The 22,737-nt window shown below is 34.8% G+C and overlaps 2 protein-coding genes and 1 long non-coding RNA gene across 3 annotated transcripts; all 3 read left to right on the top strand.

Annotated features, from left to right (window-relative positions):
* The first annotated feature begins 3,113 nt into the window (after positions 1-3,113).
* Positions 3,114-4,805, top strand: LOC110888268. Its single transcript, XM_022135800.1, has one exon. It carries the CDS (start codon positions 3,114-3,116, stop codon positions 4,803-4,805), a length of 1,692 nt encoding a protein of 563 aa, XP_021991492.1.
* An 11,777-nt stretch (positions 4,806-16,582) lies between these two features.
* LOC118483727 lies at positions 16,583-16,955 on the top strand. The gene is made up of 2 exons (XR_004871260.1): positions 16,583-16,658; positions 16,750-16,955. It is a non-coding gene; the product is annotated as an uncharacterized LOC118483727 (long non-coding RNA).
* Positions 16,956-20,220: 3,265 nt separating this feature from the next.
* On the top strand, positions 20,221-21,797 carry LOC118484012. Its single transcript, XM_035979884.1, has 8 exons — positions 20,221-20,290; positions 20,369-20,453; positions 20,558-20,690; positions 20,779-20,981; positions 21,088-21,208; positions 21,293-21,376; positions 21,458-21,484; positions 21,576-21,797. The coding sequence occupies exons 1-8, from the start codon at positions 20,221-20,223 to the stop codon at positions 21,795-21,797; spliced, it is 945 nt and encodes a 314-aa protein (XP_035835777.1).
* Positions 21,798-22,737: the final 940 nt, after the last annotated feature.

Raw genomic sequence — 22,737 nt, 5'->3', positions numbered from 1 at the left:
AGATCGGCCATTTAGAATTGTAAATTTTCATGTTAAATAATGAGATGGACCACTAAAAGTGGCAAACTAAGGAGTGACAATATAACGTGATAGTTAAACTATAAAGTTATAAGACACTCCCTTGTATCTGAAGTTTTGTGTTACATACGTGTAAGTAATGCATATATGATCATAAACCAGAAGTTTATGTATCATAATTATTTAATTAGTTGGCATGACCGGTTAGACCATACCGAGTTGATGATTGATGTATTGCAAAATACATCTTTTATTCGTGTAAAGTTTGTATAGTTTTCGTTATATTTAGTTTTGATTTTCGTTAGAATATGTATACTATTGATCAAATCGTGTTTTGCAGGTCTTGATGCTCAAATATGCGAGAAACCGAGTAAAACGAGTTAAAATGTTGAAGTGTCAAGTCTTGAAGCGTGTTGGAAAGGTCGAGGAGTTGAAATAGAGTTTAAAAGCTGAAGAATCACTTTCTGGCACCCCATCACCCACTGAGCAAGTTCCTGGCACCTGGCGAGAGTCTGAAGTTAATACATGAGCTGAAAAACAAGGTGGCACCCCACCACCAAGTCCCTGATTTTCTGGCGCCCAACCAGAACGTTCTGATTGGTAATTATTACGAATTTAGTAAAGGGTTTCTATGGAAAGTCATATATAACCATCCAAAACGTGGGTAAACCCTAATTTTCGACTGGAGGGACTTCTTGGGCAATCATTGAGCATTCTTGGAGCTTTTTCGGAGATTTCGAAGCATAGGAATCATTGATACGAGTTCGGGGAAGAAGACTTGAAGATCTAATCGGGTTTTCTAGCTCTTTGTTCTTGTCTTTTCTTACGAAACTTGTTATGATGAATTCTTTGTTGAACATCTTTGATTTGTTTTCGTTTATGAACATGCTCGGCTAGATTTATTAACCGCCTAGACTTGATGAATGGATTGATATAAAGTTTTTACCGTTTATGTTATTTGCATGATTGTTATGGATTAATTGTGTTTTGTAAGCGGTTTGATTTAATGATTTGATGTATATGCATGCTTTGAGTTGGTTTATTGTTATTATTTGCTTCGTATGATTCTTAGTGACGGTCTATATCACAACATAGAGTCATATTAGGGTTTAGGGTTTCGGTGAGTGTCTATATCACATAAGAAAACCTTCACTCTTTAGGGAGAATCGCGCGATAACCTCTAGAAGTAACTAATAATAATTTGCTAGGTCTTAGTGTTCTACTAGTCCTAATAACTGGGAAGTGAGGGGCTATTGGTAGGTCTTACCCGGCGAATTGCTTTAGATAGGCCTTGGGAAAGGTTATGTCTTGGTTTACCTGTCGGTCTTATTAGTCTATCAAGTCAAATTAATTACTTCAAACTACCCTAGACCTAGGATTGGAAAAGAATAGGTCAACATTAGGGTACTTACACAATAATTAGATAACTGGGAAGAAGTCTAATAACCGGTAGGATTAACGGCCTAGGTAGTGTCACAGGTTTCTCCTTGAGAAGGGTCGAGGGGCCTCGTTGATTCTTAATAGGTTTAGTATCATACGATCCCGGTTTCATAACTCGTGCATTTAACTTTATTGGTAATTTCTTAAAAACAATCCAGGATTCTTGTCTAGGTGGTCCAGTTCTCATATAAGTAAAGTTCACAGTCTTCGTTCGTCTTTAGTCTAGTTCTAGTTATTTTAGTAGTTTAATATAGATTTTCTTAGTTTTCAGTAACCCCCCCCCCCACAAACAAATAAACAAGTTAAGTCGTGTCTGTCAGTGTCTATTAGAGTCTAGTCTACGTGATACATAGAGTCCTGTGGTTTGATACTCGGACTTGCTTAGGCTATACTACATTGACCGGTACACTTACCGGTTATGTGGTTTAGGTTTTAGAGAGTCTGTTTTTATAAATTTAAAGCTTCGTAGTGTCTAGCTTAGGGAGTCTAATTTAGTTAATTTTTATAGTCTGTTTAGCACACATCAAGTTTTTGGCACCGTTGCCGGGGACTCTTGGCAATCGCGTTTATTAGCTTTGATAGACCTTATTTGACATATACGTGCTACGTGTTTAGTTTGTTTGAGTCTTTTATTTTCGTTTGAGTCGTAGTGACTACTGTTGCTTTTCTCACATTTAGGTTTTTACGGATAGTGGATGCCACATCTGCGCTCGCACGGACCGCCACCGAAGCCACCAGTCACCGAGTCATCATCATCGTCTCGTTTGGGCCAAGGCCCACAGGTTTGTATTTCATCCACGTCTCAGTTTCCCAATTTCGATTCCACTCCATTACCCACCCCACCTCAATCACCCAAAACATTACCTAAGATTTCCCCACCCGATAGCCCTACTTTTAGCACCTCTAGCATCCCAGAAAACCTAGAAGAGATGGCCAACCCTAGGCAAACCGTTCACCAACAAGCCACCCAGAATTTCACCGGCCTCGCTTCACCCATCACCGTTCCACCCATAGTTAGCGAGAATTCATGGCAGATTCCATCTTATGCCATGCAGGCCATTACTAATAGCATCCAATTCCATGGCCGCGAGGACGAGGACGCACCGGCCCACATAAACCGGTTCTCCCGTATCCTTGCTACTTTTAGCCTTCAAGGAGCACCTAATGATGCTACTTACCTTCAGCTTTTCCCATTTTCACTAGCAGGCCGTGCGGCTACTTGGTTGGACTCTCAACCAACCGGTACCTTTACTACTTGGGCGGGGCTTCGTCAAGCCTTTTTGAACAAATATTTCCCGCCCGGTAAAGCCTCACGTCTTAGAGACCAAATCCACTCTTTTCGCATGGGGCCCGACGAGCTTTACTACCTTGCTTGGGAGCGGTTACAAAACCTTTATGCTCGTTGCTCCCAGCATGGTCTTTCCGATTGGGCTTTATGTGAGAAATTTTATAACGGTCTCACCCAAGAGACTCGTGATAGGTTCGACACTAATGCGGGGGGGCATATGATGGGCATTCTTACAGTTGCTGAGTGTTTAGAGCGTTTTGAGGCATTTGCTCAGTCTCAATCCTAATCACGGTCCGATCAGCGGTATCAAAGTGGTAATTCGAATACCACTACTAGTGCGCCCGCCCGAGGGGTGAACCATGTCACCATGGATCCTAGTTTAGCCGCTGTATTGGAAAACATGTCTAGGGAACTTAAGGAAATTAAGGCTAAGGTAGACAAATGTGAGTATTGTCGAGGGGGTCACGACACGAGTGCGTGTCCACTGCTAGTGGGTGAGGAGCAAGTCGATTTTGTAGGAGGGGGTCAAGGTAGAGGTCAACCTAGTGGGTTTGGTAATAATAACTTTGGTTCGGGTTGGCGTAATAATAATAATAATTTTGCTTCTAACAACAATTTTCGCTCAAACGGACCCCCTGGTTTTCAAATAGCTCAAAATCCAAATAGGGGTTTAGGTTCACTCTTTGGTGGGGGTTCAAATGGGCAGGTTAATGATGGGAGGTCAAATAACCAAGGTCAAACAGGTCAAGGTCCAAGTTTGGATTTAGGGGGCAGTCTAGAAAGGATGGAGGCTATGATGAGCCAGCTAGTTGTTAGGGACCAAACCACCCAAAAGAAACTTAGCGAACATGACCTTATGCTTAAGAATCACCAAGCTGCTTTCCAAGACCTTCAAAGGGTTGTAGGCGATATGTCTAGGAAGTTAGAGGAGAGATTACCCGGCCAGTTTGCGGGTAACACCCAACCTAACCCGAATGCTCATGTAAAGGCCATTACCACCCGTAGTGGCAAAATCGTAGGGAACCCGAGCGTAGAGGAGAGAGTAGTCGATGAGGATGGAGATATTGTAGACGAAGAGATAGAGATGGAGGCTCCCGGCAAAGTGCAATCGAGGCTGCGCCCAGCAAGTACCGCACAGCCCGGTGAGTCTCAAGGTGAGAAGAGAGTAGAAAAACCTCCTATAGATGTTAGACCTTCACCTTTAGTGAACCATGCGTATGTCCCGTTCCCTTCTCGTCTTAAGAATCAAAAATACTCGAGGGAATATGGGCAATTCTTAGACATCTTCAAGCAATTGAAGATTAATCTTCCTTTTATCGAGGCACTCCAGTCCATGCCTAAATACGCGAAATTTTTAAAGGACCTTCTTAGGAATAAAGAGAAGTTAGGGGAGTTGTCGAATGTCCCATTGCATGGAGGATGTTCGGCCGTTGTCTCAAATCAGCTTCCTGAGAAGCTTACCGATCCCGGTGTTTTCACAATTCCTTGTCTATTCGGTAGTAACACTAATACTAGAGCTTTAGCCGACCTAGGTGCTAGCATCAATTTGATGCCATTTTCTCTCTACGAAAAGCTAGACTTAGGCGAGCTTTCACCCACCCGAATGACATTATCCTTAGCTGATAGATCCGTGAAACACCCTAGGGGCATAGTCGAGAATTTGCTTGTTAAGGTGGACAAGTTCGTTTTTCCGGCGGACTTCGTCATTCTCGACATGGAAGCCGATGAAAACGTACCGTTAATCTTAGGACGCCCGTTCTTGAACACCGCTAAAGCTCTCATAGATGTCTTTTTAGGCACCATCACACTTAGAGCGGGCGAGGAATCGGTAATTTTTAAGGTTATGAATTCGAGAGGGCCTAGTGATAGAGTGGAGGCGGTATCGTCAGTAAGGGAGTGTGAGAAGAACGAGAAAGATGAGGAGAAGGTGATAAGTGATCCGAGTCTAGAGAAGGTGATAGGAATCAAGTGTAGGGATCCACCGGATAGGAGAATAAAGGAATTAGAGGAGAGAATTGTGCGTTTAGAATCTAAGATAGAGACATTGAGAAAGGCTTAGTGTGGGGATGGAGTTCGATATGAAGAGTATAGATTCAAACCGCCAGGTGGGGAGTTGAGAGGTTGTGAGAGAGATAAGAGTGTTTGGTTTGATTCAGGCAACAAGTATAATGGTGCTACAGCCCGTGAGTGTATATTTGGAGGTGAGTTGCATCTCTATGATCCCCCATAAGTACGTGAGAAGTTGTTACTCATTTGTAGAGTTTGTACCGTTTGTATCTTCGTAATTTTCGGTAGCTAACAGTTGTTTTTCATAGTTTTTCGGGTCCTTGTTTGTGTTTTGAGTCGTTTGCAGGAGTGCATCACCGAGGATTTGCAGGAAATTGCGAGGAGAGTAAGGTTCCAAGTAAGTTTTAAGTCGTAGAAAAAGAAACAAAAATTCGGTTGGTTTTTGGATGGTTGGGTAAAATCCAAATTGTTTCTAAGGCATAGGAGATTTGGGGTAAACTTTCAAAAAAAAAAAAATCGAAAATTAGTCACGGTTTGGCTGGCCGCCACCCCTTCAACAAGTTTCTCGCCCCCTGCCAGCACGTAAAACATTGTTTTTTTTTCGGGCCTAGCTTTATCGTGGTGGCGGGCCGCCACCCACTTCACTTGTTTCTCGCAGCCCGCCATATGGCATACCTGAACATCCCTAATTTAATTGAAAGCCAAATTTTTAAACCCACCCACCTTCCAAGTCCCCTTTACGCAGACACCTTTACCCCCCCTTTTCTTTCTTCTTCTTCCACATGCTTACCACTCCTCCCTCCTCTTACCCATTAATCGCCGACCACCTTACATCTCCACCACACCCGCCGCCGGTCACCTCATAACCCCTAACAGCCGATTAACCTTCCACCACCGGAAAACCTCCCTAACCGCCGACCATCCTTCTCGCCGATAACCCTCTTTTTTCCTCTACATCACTGCCGGCCCCCTTCCTTTCTCACCACTGCCGCCGACCACCACCATTCGCCGCCGTGAACCCTTACCATCTTTCACCTCACCACTGTTATCCACCAATACCCACCATATTTCACCTAAACCTCCATAACCACCACCGAACAACCTCCACTCGTCACCACCATATCTCCTTCGCCGATAACCCCAATTTCACCACCACCACACAACCTTCGCACACCTGATTCCATCCATCAATTCACCATCTTTCGCTAATAAATCGGAGTTCCACTTCGGGAATTGACTTACAACCGAGAGTTTTTCTTATTTTCTCTTGTTTCTCATCAATCTAAGGTATGTTCTCCTGCAAGTTTTTTTCTTGTATTTTAGTTTACTAGTCGAGTTTTCTGTTTGGTTTGTTTATCGAGTCGGTTTAGTTAAAGTCTCTGTCTATAGTGTCGGGTCAGATCTTTGTGACCGTTTAGGTCTGTGTTTGGTCAGCGATGTCGAGTTCAGTCCGGTGTTGTGGTCGGGTCAGTGTTGGGTGTGTGTCACTTGTTTCGAGTCGTTTGTTTTGAGTCAGTGGTTTTATGTCAAGTTTTGGTCATTGTTCTGTCAGTCTGTCGTCTGTCATTTTTGAGTCGAATATTAGTGGATCAGGTTTGTACTTTGTTCTGTTTGATGTCAATAGTCGAGTCAAGTTCAGTTCAGTAGTTTCAGGAGCTGCTTTCCGTTGGACAGGTCTATGTTTTATTTGACGAGTGCATCGGCAATTTAAGGTCGTGCTAGTTGTCGATATGTTGATGTCGTTTAGAGTCCGTCGAGTATGAGCAGGTTTGATACTAGGACATTGCGAGGGTGCGGGTGGATCAGGTTGGTTATATAGAGTTGATGATTGTTTTGGTGGAACTGTTTGCGAATGTTTGCTTGTGATATGCTTAGAAAAAAAACGAGTGATAGGAAGGGGTGGTTGTTTTTGTTTTCTTCGGGCAATAAATTTTAGTCGGGTCAGATTTTAACACAGTTTGGTCTGGTTTGATTTGATTTGTTTTGGAAATTGCGGATGATTTGGTTTGGGATAGGTAACACTCAAGTGTGGGGATACGGTTCGCGCTTTTTGACATAAAGACATAATTTTTCACTAAACGCGCACGCCGTTTCCGTTGCTTCCACGCTTACATTTAGATTGGATGTTTTGTTGGCACTTGGTTTTACTTGAGGGCAAGTAAGGTGCCGGGAGGAGATATAGTGTGTTAAATTGTGTATTTTGCGTCTTTGTTAGATCGAGTCTAGTTTAGTGTTCGTTAGGTCGTGCGTGTCATTTTTGAGTCGTGTTAGTGTCGTCTAAGTGTCATTATGCTTTGTTTTGCGTACTTTATTATTGATACCACTCGCCCGTACTCAATCTCCATTCGGGCGAGGTTCGGTTTATGCTTAAAAAGGGATTTGCAAAACGCCGCTTTAACATCACTTTGTTTTAAACTACGGTCGCGAACGTAATGCCATACGGCCGTTGTTTTTGTTTATAAAAAAAAATTAAAAATTTCAAAAATACAAAAAAAAAATGAAAAATTCAAAAATACCAAAAATAGTTCGTGACTAATATTTTGCTTTTCTTTGTCTTGTCATACGTGAATTGTTTTTGCAGAATGTCAGGTGCAGGATCATGCAGTCGGCCCAACAGGAAACGAGGCCCAGATACTCGCCCAAGAGTGGGATACAGGCGGGTGGTGAGGTGTTGGATAATGCGGAGTAGAGTGCGAGGATGACAGCTTATATCTTTTGTTTATTTTTATCTTTATGCTGTTTTTAATCCTCGTCTATTGGTTTGTACTTAAATACATTAAACAAGTTGGTTGGGATTTTGGGGTTGGTTGATATAATTGTGGATGGTTGTTGAACGTGATATATTATACTATCTTTTGCTAGTGTTTGGTGTTTGCGTGATCAGGTTGGTATTAGTAGCCGCTTTCGTTCGCGTGTCCGAGGTTAGGAGTTGTTTGCTGAGCGCGTATCGAATTGGAGGGCTTATGTGGAAACGACTGGCACTTTGACAGTCTCACATACTCAGCTAAGCCGTTTTCCTTTTTGTTGTTGTTGTATATTTTTATTTATTTCGTTTGCAGTTTTTTTTAGGCAGTTGTTGAGTCGTATTTTCGTTCTTGCATTAGGGACAATGCAATCTCTAAGTGTGGGGATGGGATACATGTAAATAATCGAGTCTAAATTATAAAAAAAAATACAAAAAAATTAAAAAAATTGAAAAAATCCAAAAAAATTGAAAAAATCAGAAAATGTCTTTCGAAATAAAAGAAGTTTGCATTTTTAAACGGAAAGTGATAGAAAAGATAAATTTTCTACTCGGGTCGAATTAATAATAATATGAGATTATAATAAATCGAGCTTGCGTCTAGTTAGGGATATGTGGATAGGCCCGGGTTTGGTTTTAAGTCCCTTTGATCTAATATATCTTAATTGTCGGTTTACTAGTGGGTTTTTCGCCTGGGAGATATGGGGAACTAAAACCGCCAATAATGGTATAAAGGGCACCGTTATAAGTTAAAACCGTTAGAGTTTTTGATCGTGAAAAAAAAAATAGAATAAAAAGTGAGCTAGAAACTAAATGAAAGTAACACAGGTCTATGTAATCCGAGTTGGGGATAGCGACTCTACAGCCGGAATTCCTCTGGGATGTGTGAAATCGAATTGCCGATTAAAAGTACCGAAACCTAAGTAATCTGTGGTTGGGGATAGCGACTCTACAGCCGGAATACCTCTTGGTTAGGGAAAGCATCGTCTAGACTCACGAGAGAGAAAAAAAAAGAGCAAGAAGCAAAGCAAAAATAGAAAAAAAATGGAAAAAAGAAAAAAAAATATGATTGTAAACTCTCCTGGTTTTGATATAAGACGGTTGGGAATTGATCAAATGATCGTTCCTTTAGTCCTATAAGCTTGAGGCGGGAGTAGGTGGACTGTAGATTCTAGCATGAGACCCTAGGTAGACTGACCGCACTTAAATTAAATTCACATGATAAGGGCTTAGGATTGGATTCGGGTTTAAAGGGACAAGTATATTCGCAATCGCAGCTAACGCAAGCCTTGGTTTTAATTAAATATACCTATGCTTTTGTCCCGAGTGAATATTTTTCTATGATTCCGTTGCATAATTCTTTTTCGAGGACGAAAAAAGAGTAAGTGTGGGGATGTTTGATGTATTGCAAAATACATCTTTTATTCGTGTAAAGTTTGTATAGTTTTCGTTATATTTAGTTTTGATTTTCGTTAGAATATGTATACTATTGATCAAATCGTGTTTTGCAGGTCTTGATGCTCAAATATGCGAGAAACCGAGTAAAACGAGTTAAAATGTTGAAGTGTCAAGTCTTGAAGCGTGTTGGAAAGGTCGAGGAGTTGAAATAGAGTTTAAAAGCTGAAGAATCACTTTCTGGCACCCCATCACCCACTGAGCAAGTTTCTGGCACCTGGCGAGAGTCTGAAGTTAATACATGAGCTGAAAAACAAGGTGGCACCCCACCACCAAGTCCCTGATTTTCTGGCGCCCAGCCAGAACGTTCTGATTGGTAATTATTACGAATTTAGTAAAGGGTTTTTATGGAAAGTCATATATAACCATCCAAAACGTGGGTAAACCCTAATTTTCGACTGGAGGGACTTCTTGGGCAATCATTGAGCATTCTTGGAGCTTTTTCGGAGATTTCGAAGCATAGGAATCATTGATACGAGTTCGGGGAAGAAGACTTGAAGATCTAATCGGGTTTTCTAGCTCTTTGTTCTTGTCTTTTCTTACGAAACTTGTTATGATGAATTCTTTGTTGAACATCTTTGATTTGTTTTCGTTTATGAACATGCTCGGCTAGATTTATTAACCGCCTAGACTTGATGAATGGATTGATATAAAGTTTTTACCGTTTATGTTATTTGCATGATTGTTATGGATTAATTGTGTTTTGTAAGCGGTTTGATTTAATGATTTGATGTATATGCATGCTTTGAGTTGGTTTATTGTTATTATTTGCTTCGTATGATTCTTAGTGACGGTCTATATCACAACATAGAGTCATATTAGGGTTTAGGGTTTCGGTGAGTGTCTATATCACATAAGAAAACCTTCACTCTTTAGGGAGAATCGCGCGATAACCTCTAGAAGTAACTAATAATAATTTGCTAGGTCTTAGTGTTCTACTAGTCCTAATAACTGGGAAGTGAGGGGCTATTGGTAGGTCTTACCCGGCGAATTGCTTTAGATAGGCCTTGGGAAAGGTTATGTCTTGGTTTACCTGTCGGTCTTATTAGTCTATCAAGTCAAATTAATTACTTCAAACTACCCTAGACCTAGGATTGGAAAAGAATAGGTCAACATTAGGGTACTTACACAATAATTAGATAACTGGGAAGAAGTCTAATAACCGGTAGGATTAACGGCCTAGGTAGTGTCACAGGTTTCTCCTTGAGAAGGGTCGAGGGGCCTCGTTGATTCTTAATAGGTTTAGTATCATACGATCCCGGTTCCATAACTCGTGCATTTAACTTTATTGGTAATTTCTTAAAAACAATCCAGGATTCTTGTCTAGGTGGTCCAGTTCTCATATAAGTAAAGTTCACAGTCTTCGTTCGTCTTTAGTCTAGTTCTAGTTATTTTAGTAGTTTAATATAGATTTCCTTAGTTTTCAGTAACCCCCCCCCCCAAACAAATAAACAAGTTAAGTCGTGTCTGTCAGTGTCTATTAGAGTCTAGTCTACGTGATACATAGAGTCCTGTGGTTCGATACTCGGACTTGCTTAGGCTATACTACATTGACCGGTACACTTGCCGGTTGTGTGGTTTAGGTTTTAGAGAGTCTGTTTTTATAAATTTAAAGCTTCGTAGTGTCTAGCTTAGGGAGTCTAATTTAGTTAATTTTTATAGTCTGTTTAGCACACATCAATGATCTTGTGAAACTTAACGAAGAATCAAAAGATGCTGTTAATTAAACTTGACATCTTTGCTCTCAAGGGAAATTAATGATTCACCAACCAAAGTATGGTAAGAATCACTAAATATTCTGGAAGTGATTAAAGGATATGCATATCCCAACATGATACCATTTAGTGTTTTAAATAGATGCGTCGTCTAAATGGTTATTAAATCCACAACCTAAAGTTTGTATGATTATGGCTTAGCTAATGTGATCACAAGCATATTATTCCAGATTGACATATTTATTTCGATTGTAATAGTGAATTGGATTCCCAAGTTATTGATCATCATTGGAATACATGTTTTGTTGAGACGATCGCTAAACATCTATGATTGGTTGCAAAACTTATGATCATGAGAGTAGAAGTTCATATGTTATGGACATGTTATTTTACATGCAACATTAATTCACATCAACCCAACAAGTCATCATACTTTCTCTCCGTATCGTTGGTTTTTGGTCAGGAACCAAAGATGTCCCATCAAATATTTTGGTTGTGCGACATATATTGAAATTGATCCACCACAATGCATAAAGATGAGACCTTAAAAAGTGGTTGGGAATATATGATAATGAATAGAACCATTGACGAGATATTTAATTACGGCTCAATTATTTGATATCCATATCAATGGATTAACATTCCCAGCATCAGGGGGAGATAAAAAGCAGTTGGAAAAGAAATGAGTTAGTATGAATTATCATTGATCCTCAAAAACTAAAAGTGTGAACCAGAAGTTCAGATAATAACTCATTTACAAAGATTAGCGAATCTATTACCAGAAACATTCATTGACCTTAAAAAGGTGATTTATATAACATATGCCAACATAATGCTCCAATTAAGATGAGTGTCCCAGAAGGACAACCACATATTTGTGATGGGTCTATTGCACATCTAATGCATGGTAGACTAATCGATTCCAATAATAAAATTCCTCGAAAGTTGGAGCAAGTAATTAAGATGGTCAAGTCGGGGTTATATTAATATGGTCTCCTGAAGAGACATTAGACATGATGGTTCTAGAAGAACCTCAGGTACCTGAAAATAAAGAGATCTCATTATATTGTATCATGTCTATGAAATATATGGAATCAAAACAAATCGACGTCGTCATACTTTTCTATATAATATAGCGCTTGAAATGATGAGGATCAAAATTTAAGCTCTGCCTATGAGAAATGATTAGCCAAAATGGAAAGACGCAAATGAGGCAGAGTTGATTCTTTATTAAAAATGGAAAGTTTTCGGACCAACCGTCCGTACAACTGAAGTTGTAAAACATATTGGATACAAATGGGTCTTTTATGTGAATCATGAATTGAAATCAAATTAAGTGATATAAGACAAAATTGGTGGCACAAAATATTTGCAAAGACCCATGATTGATGATGAGGAGACACATTCTCCAATGGTGGATGCATTGACTTTCCAATATCTTATTAGTCTGGTAATATAAACAGAGAATTGATATGCGTCTTATGAATGTTATGTATCACTTGATACTGAAAGTTTACATGAAAGTCTCGAAGGATTAAATTATGTAAGTCATGTAAAGTAAGTTCTCGAGAACATTAGGATTGTTATATATAGACTCATATTTGAATACGATTGAATTGAATATCACAAGAACTCGTCATGAGTATCATAAAGCAGTTAAGTGTTTAAAGGTATTATGAAACATCATAGGATGTAATTCTTATGCACCGATACACACGTAGGAAATAAATTGAACCTGGTGATTATGATGCCTCAATGTATAAGAATGGTATATCATGGGTTGGAGATGAATTGGATATTATTGATTTTTCCAAATGATTTGCTAAATGATAAAAGTAGGTATCAAAACTCCTAAACAGAGTGAATGCATATCCATAAAGAAGTCCCTGATGAATTGATAATGCCTGAAGCATTTATAAATGTAAAAAGAATGTTTATTGACAAAAAATTAGTTGGGTCGAGTATAGTAAAACTCAAGAGATATATTGATAAAGAAGGATACAAATTTGATAAAAGTACCCATAATTTTATCACAATTTCACTCTTAAAAGTTCACCATAATCACAGTTTACAGTGATGATGTGTAGATATCATCGAGAGAAACAGTTGAACTTTTGTGGGAGAATTTTGAATGATGTTAGCATAGTTTAAATATTGCTTGTCCTACAGTTTGAGGGTATGTGGAATTATATTTATATCCATCGATCAAACAACATCTAAAAGATGTTGGGACATTTTAGTATGGACAAAACTCAACCTTAAAGTATGTTAAAGGTTTGTTCAGTCACTTGTTATAAGAATGACTATTCCTACCAAAATAGATATTCTCATTCTAGAAGTATCATAGTTAAATGCATATGTGCATTAATATGTTTTGCTAGCTATGCATCTTTCACTTGAACTTATTGTTATACACAATAACCTGTGTCAAAAGAGGAGACATTAGAATGAGTTAATACCAAATTTTCAGGTATGAATGATATTTGATTATATTTTACTAACCCATGAAAACAAGTTTGGTTAGTCTTATAGATGTAGAAATGTAACAAAGCGCAGTCGTGGACATATGATATTTTTGAAAGGAGGCACCTAAAGTCTCGTTAGAAGATTATACAACATTGCTCAACATAAAGAATTGCACATTAAGGGATCAAGCGACAAATCATTGGCTACAAAAGCTTTGATCAACTTTCAAGGAAGATAGGCACACGTCACTTAAAGGATACATGTTAAAATGAGGGGGAAACTTATTCAAGTTGTACTCTTTTTCGCTTGACTAAGTTTTGTCCCATTGGGTTTTCTTAGTAAGGTTTTTAATGAGGCAACATACCTGATCCAGAAGTATCAGAATAAGAAAATACGCGCTGCACTCTTTTTCCCTTAGCTGAGGTTTTATCCCACTGGGTTTTCCCGGCAAGGTTTTTAATGAGGCAGCATCATAAAGTGTATAAAGTTGATAACCAAGGGGGAGTGTTACAAAAATTATATATTATATGGTTATCAACTTCTAAGGATTAGGATCAAATACAAAGGATCCTAATTGTAAGAAGTGTAAGAAGGATTTATAGAGTGACAAGTGCCCAATAACCTAAAAAAACCCACTACACAAAAAAACCCCACTAAAAAAAAAACCTTAAACATCCACCACCACCAAAAACCTAAATCAGATTTGTAATTCACTGCTTGAATTCTCTGTGTTATTTCTCCTCTATATATAAATAAAAAACAAGATTTGTAATTCGCGGCTTGAATTCTCTATGTTATTTCTCCTCTATATATAATACAAAACATATTCTATAAATACGAAAAGTATCTATATATATTAATAAATGAGATGATGTGGGCTATGTGTCTTTGAATGGTGAAGCCATTTTGATGATGTGGCATTCATTTGTTTAGTGGAGGTTGATTTTGGGAGGGAATTGGTCCAATTATGTCTACACAAACCAAATCTAAAGATTTGGACGCGGGATCCGAATGGAGTTGGGTCAGGCTGTTGGTATGTTATTCGGATCATATAATTAGGTCAATTATTGAGACCCAAATCATATCTACTGAGCTCTCCCTTCTTTCTCTTCTCTTTCTTCTACAATCGTTCATCAACTCTCCGGATTTACAAGATTTGACCAACATCAAAGGTAAATATACCGAATCGAACCTAAATCTTTGTTATTTATGTTATTTCATTCTATTTAAAGTTGATTTTATAACCATTGTTTCTAATGCTATTAACTTCTTCTTTGTTTAGATTTCTCTAGATCCGACCATAAAACTTGAAGGTATATTGGTTTACTTTGTTGTTTATGTACTATTCATCTTTAATGTAAGCGATTGAACATTTTTAAATTTTTTTTGTTGATTTTTTTTCATGTGAATCCCTAACTCTGTGATTACAATCGGAATCTCATCATTCGTTAAACAACAGAGGTTAGTTTAATGTTATAGTTCTTTAATCTTTTTTAATTTTGTGATATTTGATTTTATCCTATCTGTTCAGTTTTTTTTAATTAGTAATATATGTTCTGAATGTTTTATTGTTTGTATTTTCTCATGGTGAACCCTTCAATCTTTTGTGAAATTCGGACTCGGACTTTTCGTCCACCAAAACAGGTTAGTTAGATGTTCTTCGTATTGTTTGTTTTTTGATATGTAAATTCTTTCCTTTTCTTAGTAAATTTTGTGTTTAGTGTTAATTTGAAACTTTATGTGATGTTATAGTTCTTTAATCTTTTTTAAGTTTGTGATATTTGAATTTATCCTTTCTGTTCAGTTTTTTTTAATTAGTAATATATGTTCTGAATGTTTTATTGTTTGTATTTTCTCATGGTGAACCCTTCAATCTTTTGTGAAATTCGTACTCTGACTTTTCATCCACCAAAACAGGTTAGTTATACGTTCTTCGTATTGTTTGTTTTTTGATATGTAAATTCTTTCTTTTTCTTAGTAAATTTTGTGTTTAGTGTTAATTTAAAACTTTATGTGATTATGGTTTGAAGTTCATATGGTTTCTTTTGGCAGTTATCATTTTTTCAATTTAGCTTTAAAGATACCTTTAATTTCTCAATAAAATTGTTTTTTTTCTATAAACAGATTACTTTTTAAGGTTAATTTTTGTATTTGGAATTATAACTCGGTTTCTGTAATTAGACATTGTTTCTATAAACAGATTACGTTTTTTTGTTAGTAATAAATTTTGTATTGTATTAATTATCAATCCATTAAAGATTTTGTTTATTTTATTTTATTTATGGTCTGATATGTTTTTCCGAAATACTTTTTGTTTCTATAAATAAATTGTTTCTATATTAGATTATTATGTATTGTAAGTGTTTAATCCCAATTTTTGAAGATTTCTCTGTATTTTTTGTGTTGTTCTTTATGATATACATTATCTGATTTAATCACTGTTTTTTTGCAAACAATATCAAGATCGGAGGTTTGTTATCATCATCTACATTCTCTTATTTATGTAATATCTATGAACGTTAATCATGTCTTGGGCATTTATCAAACTTACTGATTTTTGTTTATTTTGATTTTCATGTGCATCCCTAAATCTTGGATAACAATCGGACAAACGATCATTGAACAAACAACAGAGGTTAGTTGAATGTTATAGTTGTTTTCTCTTTTTTAGGTTTGTAATATTTGATTTTATCCTTTCTGTTCGGTTTTTTTTTTTAAAAATTAATAATATATGTTCTGAATGATTTATGGTTTGTTTTTCTCATGGTGAATCCTCCATCTTTTGTGACAATCGAACTTGGAGTGTTCGTCAACCAAAACAGGTTAGTTCAATTTTCTTGGTGTTGTTTTTTATTGATATCTATAGTCTTTGGTTTTAAGTTTTGTCTTTATGCTTTATTTTGAAAGTTTATGTGATTATCTTTTGAAGTTCATATGGTTTGTTTTATCAATTATATTTTTTCTATATAGTTAGTTGTTAATTCTTTAAGGATACCTTTAATTTCTTTTTGAAGTTTTTTTTTGTTTCTATAAACAAATTACTGTTTTAAGTTTAATTTTTTGTATTTTGAATTGTTATTCGGTTTCTGTAAATAGACATTCTTTCTATAAATAGATTACCGTTATATTTTTTAAAAACATTGATTACTTCCTTTGTAGTTATGGATCCTAAAAACAACGCTCCTTCGTTGTTAAAGTTGATTGATACAATCTTATTAGTTGAACTTTATTTAACATTGTTACTAATGTGAACTTTTTATCTGTAGTCGAAACTAAGGAGAAGCCACAGACTACCGAAAGTCATGTTGAAGAAGGTGTTGCTGGGGATAGTGTTGCTCACTTTCAACTTTCAAATTTTGAGTCTATTTTTAATGTATGTAACTATGTTTTAATATATATTAACAAACTAACAACCAGTACATTGTTGTATTCTCATATTTATGATGTCATTTTTTAGGATACTGACGACTACAAGTTTGATCGACATATAGCTGCTCTAATTGAGATGGAAGATGCTAAGAAGCTGGTAAGTGTATACGTTCAAATTATTAACAGATCTTATTATATCTATTAGATAAGTACACTATTAAATTGTGCTACTATTTTCTTTTATGTAGTTCAATGATGGTTGGAATACAAAGAATGATGCTTTGAAAGAGACTCCGTCTGCTACCTCTCAATGTCATGTAATATTTTTTTTATAAGTTTGTTTATATATTATATAGATGCTATTAATTACTTCATGTTATATTTATATGTTTCTTATTCACTGTTGTGTAGTTTGACACGAAAGGGAAGTCAAAGATTGTCTGCGGTGATGAAACTGTTTCTCCAAAGGTTTAAATGAACTAATACCATAATTTAATATTTTTTTCAATATGTACATTGTATTTTTTTATCATATTATGTGTTTTACTTTATCATATTTTTTTTCTTTTGTTTTAGGTCAAAAGCAAGTTTGATATGGATCTCAATAATTTCTTGATACCAAAGAATAAATTTCGTGTACACGAGTTGTCCAAGAATTCTCATATCTCCTATCGTACGCGTTCAAACGTTTCGAGGAAGATTGAGTGTGTTGTCATTTATATAATGAAGCCTTCTGAAAACATTATTGTAAGTACACATTGTATAATGTTTATTAATAAAATTCATTCATGAAATCATTATAGTTCTTTTTAATTATGATACTTATTTTATATCTTTTAAATATTTAGGTTAAATCAAAGCGTGAGGCTTGCAGATCCACCACGGCGACGGCTGATGTTCGCCGTAAACGTACAGTCAAAAGGTTGAAAAACAATTCATTTTTAGAGTTCACCAAAGTGGCTGAAAGCAGACTGGTATACGTTATGATATGATTACAATCATTATTATTTATTAAATGTCTACTAATTTTTTGATTAATGAATTTAATAATTAATCCGTTTTATTCATTTCTCAGCATTTACCGGTTGATGTTTCGACTGATCTGTCTCTTTCTGTTGACAACTTGCGTGACGTTACGATTGAGAACCTAAGGAGTGAGCTAACTAATATGAACACAAGAGCCGAGAAGCCTGATGATGGTTACAGGTATTGTTTTACCAAGTGGTCAGCTTTCTTGAAATCAAATCACATCCGGTTCGGTGCCACACTTTTCTTTAAGTACGTCAAGTCTTTGGATCTTTTGATGTTGACCAAAGTTGTACACAAGACGACAAAGAAAAGAGGTCGTGCGTGACGACAAAGGAAATCATGGTTTTTGTTTGTTGGTTTAGGCTGAACAGTTAATGTGGTAGTTTGGTTTGGTTTTTTGATCCTTGGTGGGTATTAGTGAAGGATGGTTAGACGGTTATTTTGGTAGTTTGTAGTTGTTGTTGACATGGTTGATGGTGGATAGTCGGATATGTTATCGGTGGAACTGTTAGTACGTAAACAAAGCCCTTTTGTGTTAAATCTGATAAATAGCTATTAGCTTTGGTTTGAATGGATAATAGAATTTTGGTATTACCTTCCTTTTCATATTTGTCTTATTTATTTCCACATCAAAAGTTGTTTTGGTTATGATATCGATTCCTACACTCAACCATCCGAATCTCTAAATTTATTTGTACGATACCAATAATTGTGTTCTATGCTTTGTTAATGTTAAATACAGTATCTTCGGTTTGTTATTGTTTAAAAATAAAATTTTATTGGTATTTTAACTTCATAAACTAGCAGTAAACATGCCATATACTATTTCTCCATCTATTCCAAACCAATACTAAAATAATGTTAATTGATTTACGTTATCTTATTTTTTTAAATTTGGTTTTTTTAAATGTATATTTTTTTATTAAGTTTATATATTTTAGGAAAATTCCATCTATCTCAAACCAATAAGCAAACAATACATATATACATTTTGGGAATATTTATATCGTTTTTTTTTTTCAAAAAAAAGGTGTTAAACAGTATTTCAACTTATGTTGTTATATAATATAAAAGTATGATACTTAAATTGATTTGTTTACTAATTTACAATCAATTTTAGCTAATATGGAAACGAAATTTGGTAGACTAATAATTTTGATGTATGTTGTATGTTTTATTTGATTATAATCTTTATATATATATAATCTTAAAAATTTAAAATTACGGTAATTTTCATTCTTTTATAATATAGATATCGAATTTTTAATAATTGTAATAACAGTTAATTTTGTAAAGTCAACCCTTTTTATTTGATGAATATGATTAGTTATATGATTATACAGTTTCTCTTTTTATAAATTTGTATTTATGTTAATTTTTTTATCTAATTAAAAACTATACACTTTCCTTAATTATGGTATTTTTAAAAACGATTATACAGTTTCTCTTTTTATAAATTTGTATTTATGTTAATTTGTTTTATCTAATTAAAAACTATACAGTTTCCTTAATTATGGTATTTTCAAAAACAATTTTTTGTGATTTGAATTTTTCATCATATATTACTAAAAATATTATCTTTTCTAATTTTATATAAAAAGATCATTTGTTCATCAATCATTATTCCACTTATAGAAAACAACCTCTCTTTGGTTAATGTACATTGGATAGGTAAACTATGTTTGTTTTTAAAGTCATATTATTTTGTTTTCCACAGTCTATTAATTTTTTTGTTGTCTTCATAGCTACAATGGAAAACCAAGGTGACATCACCTTGCTGAAGCGATATCGATACTCTTACTACAAACTACACTATCAAGGTGAAGATTGTTAGTTTGTGGAGAAAGAAGATGAGAGGTAATGAAAGAGACGTATCGTATTGATATGATACTGATGGATGAAATGGTAATTTCTTGATTTATTTCGTTTTGTTATTTGTATTATGTTTGTTACATATTTACAATACCATAAATCTTTTTTCGTTTAATTATACTGATTGTGAGTTCATTTTAACATTTCCTTTGCGTGTTATTATTTATTTACCCTCAGGATACCAAGATTCAAGCTTTTTGCTTACATAAGCTATTTCCAAAGTTTGAGAGACATCTAAATGTCGATGAATGCCTTATCATAAAACGGCCATCTCTTGCTGCGAACACTGCATCATTCAAGATTGTTCCTAACAATCAGAAGCTATCTTTTTACTATCACACATTTGTGGAAAAGTGTAGTAAATGGGAAGGTCCACAGTACGTTTTCAATTTTGTTAATTTCGATGATGTTGTTTCACAGAGAATCAAGGAGGGTACGACAGTAAGTATGTTCATTTATATTTACAAAGTTTATATACCACAATATTTTTTGACGTTTTATTTAGTTGTTTTTATGTTATTATATATGCTGACATCTTTTTTCTTTTATTCTTAGATTTCATTGGTTACGTTGTTGTTTATTATAGGATTGAGGACACTAACAAAAAGGATGGTAGTAAAGGGAAACGTCTCAATCTTAAGCTTCAAGATCTCGAGTAATATAGTTTTAAAATTTTAGTTTATTTGTTTTTTTCCATATTATGCTATAATTTTTATAAAATTTTGTTAAACTTATGTTTTTTTCTTATATGCTATTGTAGAGATGTTTAGATCGATTTAACTCTTTGGGATGATTACGCTAAGGACATGTATTCTTACATGGTTAGTAAAAATCGTGAAGCACATGTTGTCGTTGCTGTCCATTTTGGTGCTGTTAAGACATACAAAGGTATTTTGTCAATTACACAATTTATACCATACAATATATATCTGATTGATTGTTTAATTTATTTTTACCTAAAAATAGGTAAATGGGGGATTTCTAATAATTTTGATGGTTCACGGCTTTTCATTAATGACAATTTTGATGAGATGCTATCGTTCAAGGAAAAGTGAGTCTGATTATTTATTTATATTTTTATAATTGTATCAACTTTACGTTTTGTTTGTATTTTTTGTTAATTACACATTTTGGTTTCTTCAAAAAATTTTATAGGTTTCTTTCAAAACTTGCTTCTTCAACCGAGTCAAGTAGCCATGCTGGGTCATATATGATGTGTTCTGTGGAAGATGAATTTTTAAACAATGATGTTTTTTCACCAATTGCTTATCTTGGCTCAATCACAGAGGTTTTCCTTAACATTTGATGTTTTATATTTCAACTATTTTCAAAATTTTAATGAACTTTTATTTCTTTAATTCTTTAAACAACCAAAGAAAGTGGTTATTGTTGGAACTATCATAGCAATCATTTCTGATAAGATGTGGTATTATGATGGGTGTAACCATTGCAAGTCCAAGCTTGAGCAAAAGTTTGAAACTTATGATAAGGAAGATGGAACAAGTGATGTTAGAGATGAGAAGGTGTATCAATGTTCCAACAAGGATTGTCAAGTAAAAGAATTTTTCCCGCTGTCCAGGTAAAGTGTTTGTTATTCATAATTCTGTTATTGTTGATTCAACAATGTACGTCGTTTATATTATCTATTCGTCTATGTTTGTTAATTATTTAAATACACTTTTAAGGTTTAAAATACCAATTCGGGTTCAAGATTCAACCGGTACGGTGACACTTATATTGTTTGACCATGAGGCATTGAAGTTTGTTGGGAAAACTGCAAAGGAACTTATAGAAATTCAGGACGAGGTTCTATTTAGTACTACTTTATATTTAATTCAATTAGATTTTTATATATACATTCTAACCACACATGAGATTTTTTTAATATAGTTACTCAAGACAAATGAGCTTCCAAGAAAATACCCTGTTGAATTTGAAACGTTGGTTAACCTAAAGTGTGCTTTCGTGATCAAAGTAACAGACTTTAATATTGTCAATGCTGTGGAGAATTATGGAATATCAGTTGTTACCACTGATGTTGACATCTTGGATTAGCTCAATCAAAAATGGAAAAACGACCAGGTAAGCGATTGTTTTATTAATATATTTGCACTTACAAAACCGTTTAAAATATTTTTAAACAATTTGTCTCTTGCTTTCGATTTTTTTACAGCTTGATGTCTCTGATTCGTTTGGTATGAGTCAGTCTGAGTTCCAATATGCTGGTGGTGAATGCTCTAAGGATTACGTGGGTGACTTGAAGCAATCATCTTCTGATTTGAAGCGTAACCTTGGTGATGTTTATGTGATTGAAGAGGGATTGGGGTCGGCAGCAAGTAAGCCTCGCATGTGTGTTGAGAACAATGATATTGACGAAGATTTATGCAAGAATTGATAAACGAGATTTTGAAAATGGTGGTTACAATAAAAACAATTTATTTGTTATTGGACTATTGGAATTTTGTTTTGTGGTTTTTAATTTTTGATGTTTGAATACATTTTTATGCTTTCCCTATATATTATGACATTTTGACTTATTCTTTACTATTTTTGGTTGGAAATCATGTTTGGTTATGTTCCTTATTCTATAAGACTACATTTATTATTTATTGTATCATAATTTAATCATCCGATAATATAAAAATAAGAAAATTAAAAATTACATATTACTTTTGACCTTAATGAATTACTTTTCATGAAATGAACATTAATCATTTGTTTAAATATTTATACAATTCAGTTACATTTCTATAGTTATTTTAAGAAATATCGTAATTATAGCAACTCGATTTTAGTGTTGACACATTCACTTTAATTTCCCAAACTTACAAATATAAGATTGTTTCCATATTTCAGACCATTAATTTGATTGCAACTGATTTTTAGTAATCTTTATTATTAATTACATAAATAAGTTATAGCTTATGTCTATAAATACAGATACTTTACACACTTTCAAACATCTTCAAGGTTCTTTGAATAGATATTGAACACTCACGGACAAGTATATGTGACGCTTTCAAGATTCAAAAGTATGGATGGCTTAAAGATGTTAATATTTAGACAGTGATGGGAACATTACTAATAAAATTACCAATGTAGTCTACAAAGAGATATTCTGAAATTTATACTTTCAGTATTTTAATAGTAATTTCCAACTTATATTTTTCTTCATTGATTTTTTTATGGAATTCATCTTTACTGTTTACTTCAACATTTAAGGTTACATTAAATTGTTAGTAAATATGAGTTAGAACTTATATAATAAATGCAAATCACATATAAACAACCACATCTTAATTTGTAAATATATATATATTTGAACATCGATAATC

The sequence above is a fragment of the Helianthus annuus genome, chromosome 11 (genome assembly GCF_002127325.2).
Source record: "Helianthus annuus cultivar XRQ/B chromosome 11, HanXRQr2.0-SUNRISE, whole genome shotgun sequence".
In the NCBI taxonomy this organism is placed as follows: Eukaryota; Viridiplantae; Streptophyta; class Magnoliopsida; order Asterales; family Asteraceae; genus Helianthus; species Helianthus annuus.
Note: the sequence above shows the minus strand (reverse complement) of the source record. Positions and strands in the feature narration are given on the sequence as shown.

What these genes read in the sequence shown, in the direction of transcription:
- LOC110888268 (XM_022135800.1), top strand. Translation starts at nt 3,114, where the DNA reads ATGGATCCTAGTTTAGCCGCTGTATTGGAAAACATGTCTAGGGAACTT.
- LOC118484012 (XM_035979884.1), top strand. Translation starts at nt 20,221, where the DNA reads ATGGTTAGTAAAAATCGTGAAGCACATGTTGTCGTTGCTGTCCATTTT. An exon ending in TGCTGTTAAGACATACAAAG is followed by an intron (nt 20,291 to 20,368) that starts GTATTTTGTCAA and finishes ACCTAAAAATAG; the next exon opens with GTAAATGGGGGATTTCTAAT. An exon ending in ATGCTATCGTTCAAGGAAAA is followed by an intron (nt 20,454 to 20,557) that starts GTGAGTCTGATT and finishes AAAATTTTATAG; the next exon opens with GTTTCTTTCAAAACTTGCTT.